The sequence below is a fragment of the Coffea arabica genome, chromosome 5c, assembly GCF_036785885.1.
Source record: "Coffea arabica cultivar ET-39 chromosome 5c, Coffea Arabica ET-39 HiFi, whole genome shotgun sequence".
Taxonomy (NCBI): Eukaryota; Viridiplantae; Streptophyta; class Magnoliopsida; order Gentianales; family Rubiaceae; genus Coffea; species Coffea arabica.
In genome coordinates, this window is record NC_092319.1 from 11,540,496 (window position 1) to 11,559,824 (window position 19,329).

General features: G+C 32.1%; 1 protein-coding gene across 1 annotated transcript; it reads right to left on the reverse strand.

Annotated features, from left to right (window-relative positions):
* Window positions 1–545: 545 nt before the first annotated feature.
* Window positions 546–19,111, reverse strand: LOC113690144 (monothiol glutaredoxin-S15, mitochondrial-like). Its single transcript, XM_072049896.1, has 6 exons — window positions 19,042–19,111; window positions 7,768–7,865; window positions 2,457–2,591; window positions 2,112–2,211; window positions 1,602–1,668; window positions 546–721 (listed from the first exon to the last, which is right to left on the reverse strand). The coding sequence occupies exons 1-6, from the start codon at window positions 19,109–19,111 to the stop codon at window positions 595–597; spliced, it is 597 nt and encodes a 198-aa protein (XP_071905997.1). The 3' UTR covers window positions 546–594.
* Window positions 19,112–19,329: the final 218 nt, after the last annotated feature.

A 19,329-nucleotide genomic window follows, 5' to 3' on the forward strand; every position in this document is an offset into this window, starting at 1 on the left:
ATGACTCGGTTCCATTTCAAACCCAAGCAAATCCCGCCCATCCCGCCCATTTTGCCACCTCTAATAGATACCATCCATCACATATTGCTAAAGAAGGTAACAACCGTTGTAATGCGCTTAGTTGTCTAATTGAACTAAAGCATATAATACTAACGGTTGTTTGGCTTTAGGAACCTAATTCAATTGGGGCTTGAAAATAGTACTAAAGGAAGAAGTATTGCCAAATAAAAATCATTACACTCACCACCTGCAAACATTTCTGTCAAAAAAGACACCGGGACAGCTGCAATTCCATACATATGCATGTATATGTGAAAGAAAACCCCATGCTGAACTTCAAAAGCCCGATCCTAAACCTCAAGATTGTCACAATTAACCTCTGTATTGCGTGCAGAACCACCAAAGAAAATCTCTACAATGTGCTGCAATAAATTTTTATTTACTAACTTGTATATCTAGGAACCACTTTCTGCTTTCCAAATATGTATGATTTCTGCAACACATCTCATTCCGCTTTTTCAGATCCGCCCATAATGTCCTTCAGCTTTTCCTTAAGCTCACCATTCCGCGTGAAACACTTGTTTTCTTGAGTGCTTATTCAAGGCAACAAAAAATAGAAGAATTATATATCATAAACAATACCTGATGCATATTCAGGATGATATCTGATCCCCCAATGAACTCACCTTTGATGAATATTTGTGGGAATGTAGGCCAGTTGCTGCAACAAAAGTAACCGAATTATAAAGCAAGCGTCTTCTGGACAAATAAATCCACCCTTCTTCTCATTCTTCATTCAGATATTTGTTGGCTGATTTTAGGAAGGGAGAGCGGAAAATAAATATGCTAATTAAATAGTGGACTTAAAAGAGGGTATGAAGGCAGAGAATTGACAACACATTAGATGAGATATTTGAATACTTCCTCAGAGATCCCCCTGAAGATGCAACTAGCAACAGCAGCAGAAGGTTTGAAAAGATGAGCTGTTGCAATCTGTAGGTTTCTGGTTACTATAAAAATTATACATTTGCAACTCTTTAGTGCCCATATTTTTACAGTCTTATAAAAGATAGATCTTGCAACAAAATGTATCTAGATAATTACATATGGAACACAATTAATATACTGTATCATATCCAGAATAATTAGCACAGGTACGCCATATTCTTCTAGCATGCAAATGAGTTGCTATCTCAGGGCCCAATAGCAATTGAGAGATTGAATCATAGTTTGTTCTCATAATAATAAACTTTAAAAACAACCTTACTTTAATGTAGAGAAGGGTGTCGAGTACATCAGGTTCCCATAAATGGGTCCCTAAGCTTAAAAGGATTCTGAGGATAAACATCCCAAAGTTTACATTAAGTTTAAATTGATTATCAAACCTGATCAACTGAAAATGCATTATAGAAGGAATCCATGTATAATTCTGTCTGAAAGACATGATACGCTACTTATATCTCTACTTAAGCTACAAGAGAAGCTAATTGTCAGTAGCATAACTAGAACGCCATTGCTAATTGCTCAGTAGGATGATATGCACAAAATAGAATATTTTTTCAGCCCTGAAGAAGACTAAAGGTGCTGCACATGGTAGTTACCTATAAGCTTTTACGGCATTCTTAAGTTCAACGTTTTCCAATATATTCCTGGCGCTTATAGGTATACCTGCAAGGGGCATAACAATGATTAAGAATACCACAATCAAGAAACACATCATGTCTACCCAGAAAAGACTGAGGCCAATAGAACATGCTTAAAATAGTTCCTTAGACAGTGAATCTGAAAATTGGCAATATTTCATACTGGCATTATTTCCCTCCCAGCAGCTTTCTTTTGCAAGAATTTTACTGTAAAATTCTGAGTCAATACTGAATTCAAACAATCAAAATTATTACAAGTCTCATTTATGCGACATAATGCAAAGCATTTTCATACTAAAGTATTTAGCTTAATTACATCACGGTCTTCTCCATATGGTCCAGCCATTTTACAGCTAAACCACGTTTACCTTTTTGCATGAATTGTTTTCTAACTTGACTCAACCTGTAAACCAAAACAGAGCATCACATAGATATCCAAATAAATTGACTGGGCGCTTGTAAACTTACTATATTCTTTCAGCACCCTCACAGCTAATGAGCTGAACCCGCAGCGAGGAAGATCAGGCACCCCTTTCATATAAATCATAACGGGTTTCTCTTTCACATCCTACATTAGAATTCTAACTAGGTTAATATGTCAATAAGATTCAAAGCGAAGGCACAGAATCTAAAAAACAATCACATGAATGGTAACAACTGTATACACCAATAAGTGGATATCTATCAAATCTTTTAAGCTTCACCCAAAAATTTTAAAAAATTATACATATATGTGTGTGTGTGTGTGTGTGTGTGTGTTTTACCATACAAAAGACAATGATTATCATGCCAAATCTGATCAAGAGCATTCACCTGTTCAACAATGTCCGTCAATGATAGACCAGAACTCTCAAGCTTAATAGTGGGCCTAAAATCTTCATGGGTGTCAGGATCATTGGGCACAGTAGTTGAATAGAAAATTACACCTCTACAGAAGAATGTAGCAGCCTGTCATGGACAATTGGTAATTCCACAGTAATTAAATCCAAGCAAGATGAATTTAACAATGAGTGCTTCAAAAGCAAAAACATTCAGCCAGTGAAAATTTAGGAGAATAGGATTTCATGACAGTGAGAGATAGAATTGCAGACATGAAGGAATATGATGTCAAATAATTTCACAGTAAATACAATGCTTCCAGCAGATGCAACTTCAATCTCAAATATTTGAGCAAAGATTTAAAATACAGAAAGCAAGACAAAATTGGGTTTACTTCAAGTCTTAGGTAGTTAACAATCAAACCAAAAATGAGTGAAACCATATTGGGGGTACAAAGGCTAAGCAGCATGAAATGACTATGACCAACAGCACTTTTCGGAATAATCTAGAGTCGAGTCTTGCACTAGCCATATGGTTCAAGCACATATAAATTTATGTGCAGAATGGAACTAAAGGCAGTGTAAACTGGGGAATAAATGCTAAAGTTAGAGGATTGAATAAGATAGAATAATTTTGCTGTCTTACACTAGCATCTGATCGAGCAGCTGGGACAGCTGCCATGCTCTTCCCAAGTTCAGCTGCCAACGACCATAATGTTCGAGCTGATTTATGTATTAAACTTTCTACCAGCAGAGAAGATAAAGAAAGGTAGTTTTACCTATAGAAAATTGTTTTTTGCAGTTTTGATCCAATCAAGTGGAGGAAAATTACCCACCACGACTACCTCAACAGATTTTACACCCAAGGAAAAGAAGCTACCTAAGTGTTTCATAAACAATCCTTAATACGCAAACCAGGAAAAAATATCCATGTTTTTGGCACTAACATTGAGGGAATTTATTTATGAAGTATAAATGTTGAATGGCCCAGGACAAATGTTGACACTAGTTTAATTCTTGTAAAATATCCACTGAGTAGTACTGGCATACTTCTTAAAGGCTAGATCACTTCTAACCATTTATTTTCTACAAAACACCAAAGTTCCCTTCTTTGAATGATGCCCAAGGCCAACACTAGAAAATGACCATTGGGAGAAATAAAAAGAAATGACACATAACAGGAGTTCCTCATTTTTCTTGCTAGTATTCTGTTGTATTAGAGCTTAATCTCAGAAGACACTACAAAAATGAAGTTCTTGTAACAGTCCAAGTGTTATACTCAAATTTGATGGCTACATCTTAAGGTAGTCACGTTCAATTTTACATCTTACACACACAAGTCTTTAGCTTTCTTAGTTGTTAGGTTCTTTAGCTATCCAGTTTGGTTAATTCTTATGGATCCTTTGCTGTTAAGTCTTGCGTCCAATAAGTTTGTATCAGTCATGATAGGTTCAGAGAAGAAAGATTAATACACAATTATGTCGAGTTGAGTCTGTGATGTTCTGGTCTCTTAGTGTATTTAAAGCAGTCCTACCTTGGGTGCTTGATCGTAAAGAGAAATTCCTAGAATGTCTCGCTCTCTTGCGTCCTCATAAACTCCTACTGCTTCCTTTCTTATTTAAAATTCTCAAACTTCCTTTCAGATTCTTACAATTTTTTAACCAGTAAGTTTTGAAAAAGATCTTATCAACCATAGCTTTCCTGATGCTGCATCAGTTTAATGTCATTAAGAGAAGCTCCAGAGATATGTCAATTTCAGGATTTATCCAAACATTCATTTCTCTTTTCGTTCTGCATCATTCTCACCAGCACTCAAGAACTTGCTCTTGAGCAATGCTTAGGAAGCTTGCCAACTGAAGTTCAACCTCTGGATGCTTTAAGCCCCAGAGTTTATATGGTAACCCTATCCTTTAAAAAAAATGGCAAACAACGCCAATCTCCTTGTCTAAGCCATTCTTCTTAAAAAACAAAATCAATTTTTGAGATGTCAAGGGAAACAACACAGCATCTTTAAAATAGGAAACAAATCTTTTCAACTTTTCCAATGTCTCCACTCATTTTTTTTATTGCAAAAATCACTGTTTACGACATTTGACATTTTCGTCTCCTGATTCCTCCTTTAAAGCAGCCATATTTACTTCCTTAACATCAGCATATTGTTCAATGCTCTTTGCACCTTTAGGATAGAAACAACAACTGAGCTCTCCAATTGTTGATTGCATACCAACTAACCATTGATTGCTGAATCTAATTTCCTCTGTCACCAGCCATTTAGATCCTTTTTGTTGATTAAAAAAAGGATCAATTATAGTTTATCATGAAAGGATTATCAATTTTATAAAATCCAGGCCAAAATTTGGGGCAGCAAGGTTCATTATTCCATTTAAGTTTACCTTGTTTTCTATATTTCCTTTGAAGATCAACAAGAAAATTCTGTAACAGGCTTTTATACCTTTTTGTTGATCAAAAAAGGATCAATTATAGTTTAGAAGAAAGAACTATCAATTTTATAATCTCCAGGCCAGAATTTGGGGCAGCATTGTTTTTTATTGCATTGAAGTTTAGCTTGTTTTCTTTGTCTCCTTTCAAAATCAACAAGAAAAATCTGCCTTTGTAATCTTGGTGATAGACGAGTGAAGAAAGATCAGAGAAGAGGAAGAATTCCTTAGCACTCGTACCAGAATGATGCAGCACCAAGAAATGTGTCTAGTTAAGATTCATTTAAAACTTTAGTTGTCCAAACTTCAAAATATGGAGAGAGCAGAATTCGAAACTTTAGGAGGACGAAAAATGGAAAAGTAAGATACTAAGGAGAAGTATTAATTCAAAGAAGTCTACCTATATTTCGTTGGGATTGACCACCGAAGGAAGGTCCTATGCAGAAACAAAAGAAAGCACAACACCACCGCAAACTCAAGTAACAAGCCAAGTCGAATTTGACAGGCTTAAGAGGCAGCTGCCAAATTGGCTTTTAACACTTAAAAGCTTGAATTTACAAAAAACTTACTTTCTGACATTCAAAAGTCATTTTTCTATTTTACACTTCAACGCTCTAATATAACAAAATACTACATGAAGTTCCTTGATATATATCTAAAGCATATCTAGCTAAATTCTGAATTTCTTGAAGCCCCCAAACAATCCTATTCTTGTCTTTCCATTCTGCATTGCAGGGTCTAAGAAAAAGACATTTTGTTGGTGTAGTACCATTTCTCCCATCATCACCAAAAACTCAAAATGTTTAAGAAGCTAAGTAAATAGATTAAATTCTATATCTCCAAAAACTTATTATCATACTAAACAAGAGTAAAAAAAATTATTTACTACACCTAGCTTGCTGTAAGCCGGTACTTTGTTATCTTTTGCACTTTTCCAGAACATCATTCAACAAGCAGTGGGAGTACAAACAACTTGAAATGATAAACCAAATGCAGTTACACTGAGCTTTAAACTACAAAAGCTCATCCATTCTTCAAAGGTCAAGCCCATGTGTCCAGAAATTTAACAACTATGATACCTATGGCAATTTACTATAAAGAAGAAAAAAATGAAGACTAAATCATAATATAGTCATTATCATTTATGCAATCTAATAATCAGTGTGCTAGTGCAATGCACACCTCAAAAGTGTTTTGATATTCGACAGGCAGACATCTTTGAGCAATCATTCTTTGTTTGATACAGAAAAATATCAACTAAGATTAAGATCATGACAAGCAAGCAGAGAGAGGGAAAACACTTGTATCAGATGTGCAAATTAATGGAAGACCAAAACTGACCAAAACACAAAGCTGGAAGGAAAGGAAGCACGATATGCATAGACATTTGATAACTTAATAGTTCAGAAAAAAATAAGAATTATTTAGTGGACATTAAGTTGGAGGAGTGCAGCAAATGGAACATCTGAATTTGAAAGTGCAAACAAAACGTGCCTTCTAGTAACAAAAGATAGGAGATATAAAAACACAATCATTAACATCACCAAACAGTTTTGTGCAGCTCTCATCATTTAAAGGTCAAAATTTATTAAAAGATGTAATCTAGAGAAACTATAATTTCAGAACTAGAAGAAAGATAAGATGTAAGATAATAGCAGACAAAGCAGTCCCGAAAAGTAAATTTAACGTAAATGAAGCAGAAACCTAGAAGACGTCCCTATAGTCACTAAAGAAAACTTCTTAAATGTTTAATCACTTGTGAATTTCCACCATTATTTTCATCTAAAACAACATCAAGGCCCTATTTCGCAAACCCCTACAGCTAAAAAGGAGGTGTACTAACTCAAAACTACAGAACCAGTATAACTTAATCAAACTTTGTAATTCAGTTAGCAAACTAAGAAAACCATATCAGGAATGAAGCAAAATTTCCATCTGAGTAAGATATTCAAGAATGCTGGCCAAGAGAACAAGAGCTACCCTGAAGAATTAACAACTTCCCCCAATCCTTCAAAAGTCATGCCAAAAATAGAAGAAACACGAGTGAGTGAACCTGTTTTTGGAAATACTAAGCACCACAGAGAAAGAACAAAGAACTCCATGGAACTCTTGTATGTCAAATTAGCATAACTTACAGGCTTGTATTTGGAAAGAACCATCTCACAGGAATCCCAATTGACCATTTGCAAATGGATACTTCTCATACGCAATTTTTACTTCAATCATGTACATATCATGGAAACTTCAGAAGTATTTTTAACTCTGAATGTCAGAGTTTACTAAGCAAGAGAGTCGGAAGGGAGAACAGGAAGACGGAAAAACACATTGCACTCTGTATACTATGCTGAAATTATTAATCAAGGAATAACCTCAACAACGACTCTCCGCATTTTCCAGTGAACAAAATGAGGTGCACCATCATTATATAAATAGAAAAAAGTTTAACAGGTAATAAAAAAAGAGGTACATTGTTCTTTTCTTTTTCTTGTTTCCATTTCCATCCTTAGTAGGTATTTTCTGAAGCTGGAAAATTCCAACAAAACAAAGAGTATACATCTCAATTTCCTTCCCGTTATTACCATTAATTTTTAGTTTCTTCACAATTCTTTTCCCTAGTTCTAAAATCCATGCTCACTATAACTAAGAGAGACCAAAAAAAACCCCACTTTTGCAACTCTTACAAAAGCAAGCAGAAAGCACAGATAATCAGAACGTAACAATACAAGCACCAGAATCTCAAATCATATACATACCAAAATCCCAACAACACAACTATGAAAGAAATAAAACGAAAATAAAAATCAACAAGGCAAGTTGGACGCATGAAAAAATTGTGATTAAATAAATGTTAAAAGTCTAAGATTTTACCAGGAAGATGACCCACGAGGAGTGCAGGGTTTGAGAGTTTGGAGAGTGAAAGGGTGCAGGGTTTAAGCAGAGTGCTTGAAGAGTTTGCAGGACAAATGCTGAGAATTACGAGAGAAAGCGCTAGAAAGGGACGCGGCTTCTGTATGCGACTTGGAAGAGTCGCGCCATGACATCAGAAGAAAGAAAAGTTTTTTTTTTTTTTTTTTTTTGAAGGGTGTCAGAAGAAAGTATCATGAACAATCTTCTTCTTTTTTTTTTAAACACAAATTTTTTTTACTATTAGTATTGTCGCGCCCATTTTTCACAATAAAAAATAGTGTTTGAAAAAAATGTGTTTTTGATTTTGAAAAATAAAGAAACGGCTTTAAAATGGAACTAAAGAAAATGCGATAGTTTAGAGTTTTTAGACCCAACATTTAGTCTGAAAAGGGTTTTTAAAAAAATGGGGGTCACCACTTAGTATTGAGTTTAGGTGTACCAAATGACTCAAAAAATATTTTGAAAATAAATAATAATATAATATAATATAATATAATGAAACGTTTTTTAGATGACTTCAATTCTTTAAAAAAACAAGAAAAAAAATGTTCAGAAGTCACAGTTGAAAAAAAAGAAGGCAAAAAATTGATCAGTTTGAACCTAAACCACCCTTTCACTCTAGCCAAAACTAGTTGTAAGGTTTAGTCACATTTTTCCTATTTTAACCCTTCAAATTATCAAATTTGAATGTTTCCTATATAAATGCAAATTTAAACTTAAAAGAGATATTGAATGGACAAATGTATATTCAAGATCTAACTGGTACCGACCGCATTAATTGCGAAACCCAAAATAATCCCTTGAAGGGGTCACAAGTATACAAGATGAGGTTTGAAGAAAAAAGAAAATTAAACTATATATATAGGTATAAATGGTGAAAGAAAAGAGAATGCAATATAATGGATACGAGAAATGAAACTTGTGACACAATTTTCCTTTTTATAGAGGAGCAATACTGTGCTAAGGTTACAAAATCCTTACTCGTCCATTTCTGATATTCGAAGGGTGATTCTTCTAACTTAAACAAGTAAATAAACTAACTTATTTTCTAATTCTCTAAATGAAATGCAAGTCTAAATAATATGACTAACGCATATGGGGGATAAATGAATAATGTAAGGGAAAATATCATACAAATGAGAAAAATTGTCTAAAATAGGAAAAGTACGTCAAAATACAATGAATGACACACAAAAGATGAATCTAACGCGTGGACAGGGCCTACAGGTCTAACATTAGATTAGCCCATTTTATAGATTTTCACTGGTATTGGACTAGCGAGCAAGCAATAAAAAAGACTAGTGTGGTGACATTATGCATGCATCATTTGTATTAAAACATATAAAGCATAAATTAAAGTAAATAAACATATAGAAACACATAAAGCATATAGGCATAATAATCTAGATGCAAAATACTAAAGAAAACAAATAAAACACATAAGCACATAAGCCATACACACACAAAAACCTATTTATTATAATTAGGGACCTTATAACAATCTAAAATGGAAAAATATAAGAGAATAAAACCTATCTAACTTATTTATTACAGTTATCTATCTGATTAAAATTTTTGTGCGAAAGAAAAATATAACGTATCTATTGCATCTCGGGTATTCAAATACCCTCCAAAGAGTTGTTAAATAAACATGAAAATAAATATCAATTTAAAGTAAATAAATAAAAAATGCATAAGACATATAAACACATAAGAGCACATAGTGGTACGTAATTGAAATTTAAAGGATAATAGGGGTATCTCATGTTTGAAGAAATGAACTATAATAAGGGAAGATTACTCTATTCATGCTCAAAATCAACAAAATGATCACAACAATAATTTAATTGGAAATATTTAAAAAAGAGAACATAAAATTGTATTAAATTCTCATTTTCGTGTCAAACACATAAAGAAACTTAAAAACATCCAAAAATTACAAGTTAAATGCACTCAAGAGTAAATAATTAGCAATTAAAGAAAAGAAACAATCATAACAGAAAAATCAAAAAGCCATTGGGGACTAAATTGCAAAAATTAGAAAGTTTTTAGAGTCAAAATACAATTATTTATAAGATTGAAGGGTCAAAACTAAATAAAGATAAAATTTAGGAGCTAATACAATTAAATTAAGATTCTAAATGAAAGAAATTGAAAATTTTTGAGCCAGAATAACATTACTCAAAAGATTAGAGACCAAATTGCAAGATTCTGTTTCTAATTCGAGAAAAATACAAATAAAACAATTTGGGGCACACTACATTGGTCCAAAAGAAAACGATGCAGATTGTCTTGTACAAAACAAATAAGCCTAACTAAAACCCCAAGTAAACTAGAAATAACATGTGCATTTAATTTTATTCCTTAACCCAACACTAAGCCCAATCAAAAAATATACAACCATTTAATTTACACTAAATACTCATAGTATCAAATAATGGAAAGACATTTATACCCTTATTTCAATAAGTTAAACTTAATCGCTCACCTTAAACTAATTCTACAAATAAGCAAATCACATAGTCAACTTATGCTTTCCTTGTCCTACAATCATCTTTTTTCTCAAATTTCACAACTAAGAGGGGTTTATTTATACTAATTTTTAGTCAAATAGTGGAAATGTATTTTGATGTGAAAATCGACACTTTTAGGTGAAGATTTTCGATTACTCAACATTTCACTTATTCAAGTTGCTATGCATACTATTAATTCAAGTATCTTTTTACACGAATGTCAACATTTGTAAATGTCAATCCCCGGTTATTCAATACAAGAATCATTGGAAGAGAATAAAAACTCTTTTTCTTTTTTCTCTTTTTTTCTTTTTTCTTTTCTTCTCTCTTTCTTCCTTTTTTTTTTAAATAAAAGACAATAAATAGACAATCACTCTTAGCAAATACATAAGAATAATCAAAGGTAGAGTATAACTTTTATTGACTATATCAATCACTTGTAAAATTAAGTAAAGAGAAGGAATCTCATTAAATATGCAAAATTATAGTTACAACTCTCTCCACTTTACAAGATATACTTTCTAAAATTCAAAAATCCTAATTGCATAACAACCATTTCTAAGTCAAATGAGAACTAAAATTTTCAAAATACATATAAAGTTTCAACAAATGGAAGAAACACAATGCTTAAGGTTGGAACAAACTGGCCCTTTTAAAACAAAATTGTAAAAATTTTTAGACCATAATGAAATTTTGAAAAAAATTTTAACAGAGCTTTCCCTTATAACTAGATGAAACTCCCTGCTAGCAAACCCAATTTCAAGAAATTTTTTCATATGGAAATTTTTCAAGTACAATTCAAATATTTCTAATGCATTTAAATCAATAAGATATCATCATATGGCATAAAATAGCAAGCTAATTATTCACCTCCCCCACAATTAATCTCCACGTTGTTCTCAATGCGAGAAAAGGAAATAAATAAAGTGTAAGAGATAATACTTTCTTCATTAACTTATGCTATCTAAATCCATGACCATGTAATGAATTTCCAACCGTATTTGACAAACAAAGGAGAGTTCAATTAATGCATAACTTCAAAAGACAAAATCAAAATAGAACAACTTCTTAAGAGTGAAAGCTTGGAAACATCAAGAAGTAAATATGCAAATCAAGGGAAAAAGGGAAAGGGAGCAAGCATATGGAACCAACACAATGTTCAAGGACATGAAATTATCTAACTTCACAAAACAAGTATACGTATGAATAACCACAGTAAAGTTAAGCTAACTTCACAAAATATGCCCATAATCATGAACAAAGTGAGTTCTATTTATAAATTGCGGCATCAATGTCCAAGTCTTCTCAAGTACACAAGTAATCCCAAAAATGGAGGCAAACACGCCAAACCCCTTTTTGAGAATTCATGAAATGCTAAAATGAGACAGTCCGAAAATTTATTCATATATTTCACATTTATTCAAGAGATCAAAAGTATTGCATACACCATATCATTGATTGATTTATGTGTTTAATTGTCTTCTTTATAATTTAAGCGTATAGAGATACTTTAGATTATTGTATGAATATTTTTATAGAAATTATACTATTTAGAACAAATTAATGGGATAATAGTGTGACCACTAGAATTATTTTGGCTAGAGTAGAATAATGTTTGTAGACAAAAACAAGCAAATGAGAAAAGTCTAACGATTGCCAAATGTTAAAAATTTCGTTAAATGACCAAATAGCCATAGAATGCGCCTAAAAATTACCATGCAACCAGCTGCCTTTCTATTGTCTTGAAACCGAGAGGGAAAAGAGAAAACTGAGCCATTTTTCTTTCTTTTTTCACTCCAAAACTATCCTTGACGGAGAGAGAGAGAGAGAGAGAGAGAGAGGAAGAGAATTTCTAGTTCCTTCTTTTACTAGCTGTATCGAGGGAGAAAGAAGACAAAACCTGGTGCGATTTCCTTGAGGAACCGAGAGAGAGGAAGTAAGTTGTCCGCATTTTCCAGCTGAGATTTTTGCAGAAAAGGGAGGTAAAAATTGTATTAACTCATTCTTCTAATACTCTGGATTACTCATATTGCATGCTGGTTTTTAGTTAAGAAAAGTGAGTTTTGTTGAAGAAAAATCTTGTTTAAAGACTGATTTATTGCTGGAAATTTCTGTTTTGGCCGAGGGAAGGAGAGCTGGAGTTTCACAGCTTTTCATTCAAAAACTTGGAAGAAATCTCACTAGGAATGCATGATATATGTTTAATCTCTTGACTTATAAGATTTTTATCTTTGAAACTAGTGAAACGTTGGCAAACTTGGCTGAAAATGTTGAAGAAACTTGCTGGAAATCTGTTGAGATGGCCGAGAGAGGGAAAGAAAGAATTTTCCAGTTTTCCTCTATGAATTTTGGCTGCAAACTTTCATATTGTGGTTCAAAACAGCTTATAACATCTTAACCTTAACATGCATATTAGATTTGAGTGTAAAATGAAGAGTTCTATTGAAGGAAAATTTGCCTTTCAAATTGTCTGTTTGCTGGAATTTTTTTTCAGCTTTGGTTGAGAGAGATGACGAAGAATTTTCTAGTTTTCTCCATGAATTTTGACTGAAAAACTGCATATTGTTGTTGTTTACACCTTATAATACATTAATATTGACATACATGTAGCATTTGACTTGAATCCAAGTGAGATAAGTGTTGGCGTTGAGGAAACTTTGCTGAAAATTCCGATCATGATTGATAATAGAGGGCTGTTGGAGTAGAGTTGAGGGTTTGCAGCTTTAACTTCAAAGTTTTGTTGGTTTTGGTCAAAAATCACACTTCATATACCATTTACCTCTTTTATCTAGACATGCATGTGGTATTTGTTGAGTTCAAAGCAAGAAAAAGGTTGATTTTGGAAGAAACATCAAAGCTAGAAATCTTGTTTGAACCGTGGGGAAAGAGCTCCATTTTTTTCCAATTTTGTTCCAGAAATTTTTTGGGTTTTACCAAGAATTCACTTCCCATGCCATTTATTTCATTTATCTTGACATGCATGTAATATATAATTGAATTAAAGTAAAAAACTTGTGGTTTGTTTGAAGATTAAAATCAAACCCTCCCTTGATTTGAGATAATCTGCCTGGTTTAGCATAATACTACATTTGCAGTCTTTTTGCTTCTAGTTTTGAGTAAATCCACTAGATAAACATGAAATATGTTATGTATATTCTTTATTTGGTGATGCATGTGAGTTTTATGGTGAAAAGCTTTACTTTTGTGGCTAGAATTCTTGTTTGGAGGACTGCATGGCTGCTGGAAAATTTTCAGATTGGCCGATAGTGAATCTTTTGATTTTGAGTGGGTATTTTGGTGAAATGTGGCTAGAAAATCACGTTACATACTTAGTATAATCTTTAATTAGTGTTGCATGCTAGTTTTTCTTAGTGAAAACTCGATTAATGGGGCTGAAATGGCTATACAAGCACTGCAAGGCTGTGAAACAATTGTTAGCTTGTCCAATGGATGTCTAGTTGCAATTCTTGTTTTAAAATTGAAATTTCTTGGAAAGTTCTGTTGGATTTCAGAACTGTACGTCCTCATTTCAGTGTTTATGAGATTGCATGTTGATTTGGGATGGATTGAATGAAATTTGTTGGGAAAAATTCCTCACTTGGACCAAATGTTTGCTAGATTTCTTTCCAGCTTTGCTTATGTTGAAACTTGGATGGTTAGATAGCTTTTAAATGTTGATTTTAGTGAATTTCTTGATGGAAATCCTAGTAGGGACTATATATTATGTTCAAAAATGAATGCACGTCGAATTTGGTTGATGTTTGATACATTGAATGAAATTTTGGTGAAGATATACGGCTGGAAACCCCAGCTTTGAACCGAGGATGCCGTTGTGTTTTCTCAACCTTAGATTTCATCTTGTAACCTGGAATTTATGCAGATACTGATAAAAAACATCCCTACTCCTCTGTTTTACTCTATATATTGCGATTGTCCTGATTTGGGAGGAAATAACTAAATCTTAGAAAAGAAATGGGAGTTGGTCGAGCATGCAAAACTGCTTGGCAGATTTGGGTTGATTAGATGATTCCGATTGCATTGCTGAGTTTCTTTAGAAATTTTAACTGAATCTTAACAAAAAACGATCTATATCGTAAAATATACGTTAAATTTAAGGAAGTTTAAGTAAGGAAATAGCAAACTGAAGTAAGAAACTTGACTACCCATTGTTGGAAAACTGTTTCTAACCATTTTGAACAAATGTTTAGATTTTGAGTTTAATTTTGAATTCAGAAAATGGAACTTGAACCCAAAACTGGCCAAAACTGCTTCAAACCATCTTATAACAGTTTTACTTGTGAAAAAAAATTCATCCAAAATATAGGACGAAATCAAGAAAATTCATAAGATCTCTAAGCTGCCAAATTCTAGAAACTTACTAAATTTGAACCTTGTTTTAAAATAATCCTTAGAACCTAAATTCCAACTTTATTACCAATATAACCACCTTACCTTACTTTACTTTGATAAAACATGGTATGTTAAGGCTTAAATGATTAAAATTATATAGACTTTGAACCTTTGATGTACTAAAATAAGATAAGTATTAAGATCACCTTAAAATTCCCTATATACACATTTAAACATCTTGGATTATATATACACATCTATACACTTTAGTCAAAATAATCATGTGAGCTTTAAATTCATCATTTGGGGAAAATAATAGGGATAATTTCAGAAACCTCTCCTGAGGTTTTTGATAATTTCATGTGGCTCATTTAAGGTTTTAAAAATTACACCTACCTTCCTTACCCATTTAAAATGACAATACTAATTTTGATATTTTAATAAAACTTTCTTGTTGCCATGTATATACAAAGGATGGATTTTATAATTTTTTTCCTTTTTCCTTCTTATTCATTTCTCTTATATTTCATTAGAAGTATAGAATAACTATCAATGTTGTCCTAACATCTATCCAGATCAAACGTTAAACTAGTATTTTTTTTTTGATAACGTGTAATATCATCCAACTTTTTGTAGCTCTTTTTTTTGGTATCAAAATCAACAATAATTAAAAACAAATGACCCAAAATCACTACCAAACTATGGCAGTTCCATCACTAAATTAGTCCACAAACTTTTATTAAAAAAATAGTCCATAAATTTAAAAAGTCAAGGTAACACTTTCTTCTCTATCTTAAAAAGAATCTATATTTCCAATAAAGCACTATAAAAAAATATCTTATCATAGCAAAAGATTTATTGTTATAGTTGATTATTAAATAACAAGTATTGGCATGAAAAACTTGAGACTCTTTTTTTTTTTATAATTGTGTGAAATTACTTTACAATTGTTTAGAAGAATGAATTGAACTTTATACGATAAGGGCATTTTAGGGTATTCATTAAATTTTGGACCTTATTTTAAGGTTTGCTTACCAAAGTGTCAAATCAAGAGAGATAAGTGCAATTTTAAAAACTTCAAGGGAACTAAGTGAAATAGTTAGAAACCTCAGGGGAGGTTTCTGAAATTATTCCAAAATAATAAGTAGACTAATAAGTTTATAAATATCTCAGGAGCCGAGAGAGAATCGAAGGAGGGTCCAAGCACTGAGGAGTAAACTCCAACTACTTTGAGTAAGTGTTCCTTGTATGGATTCATGATTAAATGTTAAAGTATGGTTGTGGCTTGCTGTTTGGTGAACTGATGGATTGCTAAGTGAAATTGTTTGAGTTTTCAACTTAAATTGCTATTATTATTCACTGATAAAAAGCAAGTGCGTACTTTATTGCACTCGACCTACTTATTTTTGGAACCATCAATTGTTTAACTGCTACTGTTAACTGTGCATGACCGTTTTGGACCCAAAACCTAATGACAATCGGCCTATTTGAGCCAGCCATGGGTTAGGTCAAGTAGATCGATGGTCTTTGGGTACCGTTTATTGGTATACTTGAATATGACCCACTGAGATGATCACCAAACACTGGAAGAAAGGAGAATGTTAGTTACTGTTTAACTAGAGAAATAACACTGAATTGCTAAACGGAGCTAAGTGCTACATCTGGAAACGGATAGGAGCCACTTCTAGACTCTGTATCAGTACCGTATCCTTTAATATTGATTGTTGACATTGAATAGCTGAACGGAACTAAGTGCTACGTCTGGAAATGGATGGGAGTCACCTCTAGAGTCTGTATCACTACCGTATCCTTTCATATTAAATGTATTACTTGTCTTAGAATATTAATTGTTGTAACATATTTTATTGTTTGGTTGTGAACTTTGTGATTCTGTTAGACTGCTGGATGTACTTGGAACCTCATTGGACATTAGCTCAACCCCTTTAGTTGTTTTTCTTACAGGAGTAGAGGACGGGGGTGAGAAGAGGCCGGTAGTATAAGTTGGAGACTTGAATTTGTGCTTAGGTGAATTTTGTATTTAACGTTAAAGCTTTACAAACATTTTTTCGAGGGATGTACATATTAAATAGTTTAAGACAGCTTTTGTTTTTGAAGGAGCATGTACTTGAGAGTGCATGGTTTATTAATAGTTTGGTTTATAAAAATGTTATCTGTCAAGTTAATGTGAATGAGTTCTGGCGCGAGCCAAGTAGGCGACCCGCTAAATACTAGGATACGCTTTAGGAGGAAGTGGGATCGTCACATAAAAATCATTGAACGACAAAGATCATAAGTGCATTTATGAATTTTATCCATTAAGGCCATTTTCAATTCACCTCATCTGCTAGAATTGTGACGACCCATCTCTCAATAAAATATTTTTAAACACCAACCCCATAAAAGGAGGTTTTGTTTATATCAAACTACTAACTTATAAGAATTTGAATCAAAATTTTTCAAATTTTTTGCTAAATTTCTACATATGACTAAAACATAGTGAATACAAGAAGGAAATAAACTAAATAAATATATGAAATTACTAAATAAAATAAGATAATTAATGAAGATGAATAGGAAACCTTATTTATAACGGACAACGGATGACGAAAACCATCACTCTTATCATTTTCAAACACTGGCCTTCAATTGAATTTTTTTTTGTCTTCTATTCATTGAAATGAAAAATTCAAACTTGCATAAATAAAGAATCATGTTTTTGAACTCATTTAAAGCTTCCAAAATTTGATGCCCTGTAATGTTTATTCTTTCTGATTATGAAAAAAGAATAGGATACCCAGTGCAAGTTAAAAAGGCGCATGCTATTTTCCTTACCTTACCCGATTTCTGAATGGTGCCATCTCAGATTTAGTTATTTTAAACCTTTTTTCACATTTTGTGGTTATAGGAAAGAATTATGCATATGTATTTTATTAAAAATGTCATATAAAATTTAGTTAAAATTTTAAATCATTAAAGTGATGTTAAGTTCATATATCACTAATGTCAACTTCACAATACACTTAATCTACAATGATATATCAGTTTTTATTTCCATATCAATTACCTCATATTGCTTTCTCCAAGTAATCCTATTTTCATTGCTATCTAGATCGTATTTTACAGCGAAAATAGTGTGAACAATGTTACAGATGTCTTATTAATTCTAAAGTATTTCTAGTAATCTTTTGCTCAAATCCAATAGTGGGAGTTGTTGTTCACTTTTATCCCAACTTTTTAACTTCTTAGATCTATAGAAATAACAGAACACTTTTGCAATTAAAAGTATAACAATTTTGACTATTGCAAACAAAATGTATATTTTGTTAAGATATTTTAATTTAAGATAATCTTATTTAGACAATACTTTGAAGTTGTTTAAGACAACTAAAATATTGGTAGAAATCTGAAATAAGTCGCAAACTAACAATGATGTTGTCCATAATGGATATAGCAAATCTTTTAAATCGACTTTATTTAGATGGATTATATTTTATAGTATATCAACTAAACTAGTAGAGTAAAAATTGAAATACCGTAGTTGCTCCCATCGTTGTTGTAATTAGATTCTCAATATTTGCTAAATCTAAAGTTAAAGTAACTAAAGATAATAGTTCAAAAACAACTACATGTAATCTCAAAAAATTAAATTTAAATATTGACTTCATTAAAAAAGAGGTATGGTGTACATCAAACAACTAACGTATAAGAATTGAAATTAAATTGTCTTAAATTTTCTGTCAAATTTATAGACATGACTAATATGTAAAGAATGTAAGAAGCAAATAAACTAAAGAAATATATGAAATTACTAAATCAAATAAGATAGTCGATGAAAATGAATTGGAAAGTTTTTTTATAACAGAAAATGTACAATGAAAACCATCACTCTTTACATATTCAAACACGGGCCTTCAATTGAATTTCTTCATCTTTCATTCATTGAAATAAAAATACAAACTTGCATGAAATAAAGAGTCGTGTCTTTGAACTCGTTTGAGATTTCCAAATTATGATACATTGTGAGGTCTATTCTTTCCGATTATTTGAAAAGAATAAGAGATCCCACATAAAGTAAAAAAGGTGATTGCCATTTTCCCTACATACTTGATGTTTGTATGGTGCCATCTTGCATCCAATTATTTTAAATATTTTTTCCCAATTTTGCATGCCCTTAGAATTTGTTGTTTGTGGTTATATGAAAGAATTTATTCATATGTATTTTTTAAAAAATATCCTTCAAAATTCAAATAAAATTTTAAATCTCTAAAGTGATATTAAATTCATATATCATTAATGTCAACTTCACAACACATTTAATCTACATTGACATATGATTTTTTATTTCTATATCAATTCCCACATATTGCTTTACCAAGTGATCCTGTTGCATTGCCATCTAGATCATATTCCACAGCGAAAACAGTGTGAACAATATTGCACATATCTTGATAATTCCAATAGTTGGAGTTCTTATTCACTTCTACCCCAACTTTTTAACTTCCTAGGTCTGTAGAACTAACAAAGCATTTTAGCAATAAAAAATATAACAACTTTGACTATTGCAAACAAAATGTATATTTTGTTATGATTTTTAATTTAGAATATTGTTGGTTAGACACTACTTTGAGTTGTTCACAACATCTAAAATATCAATAGAAGC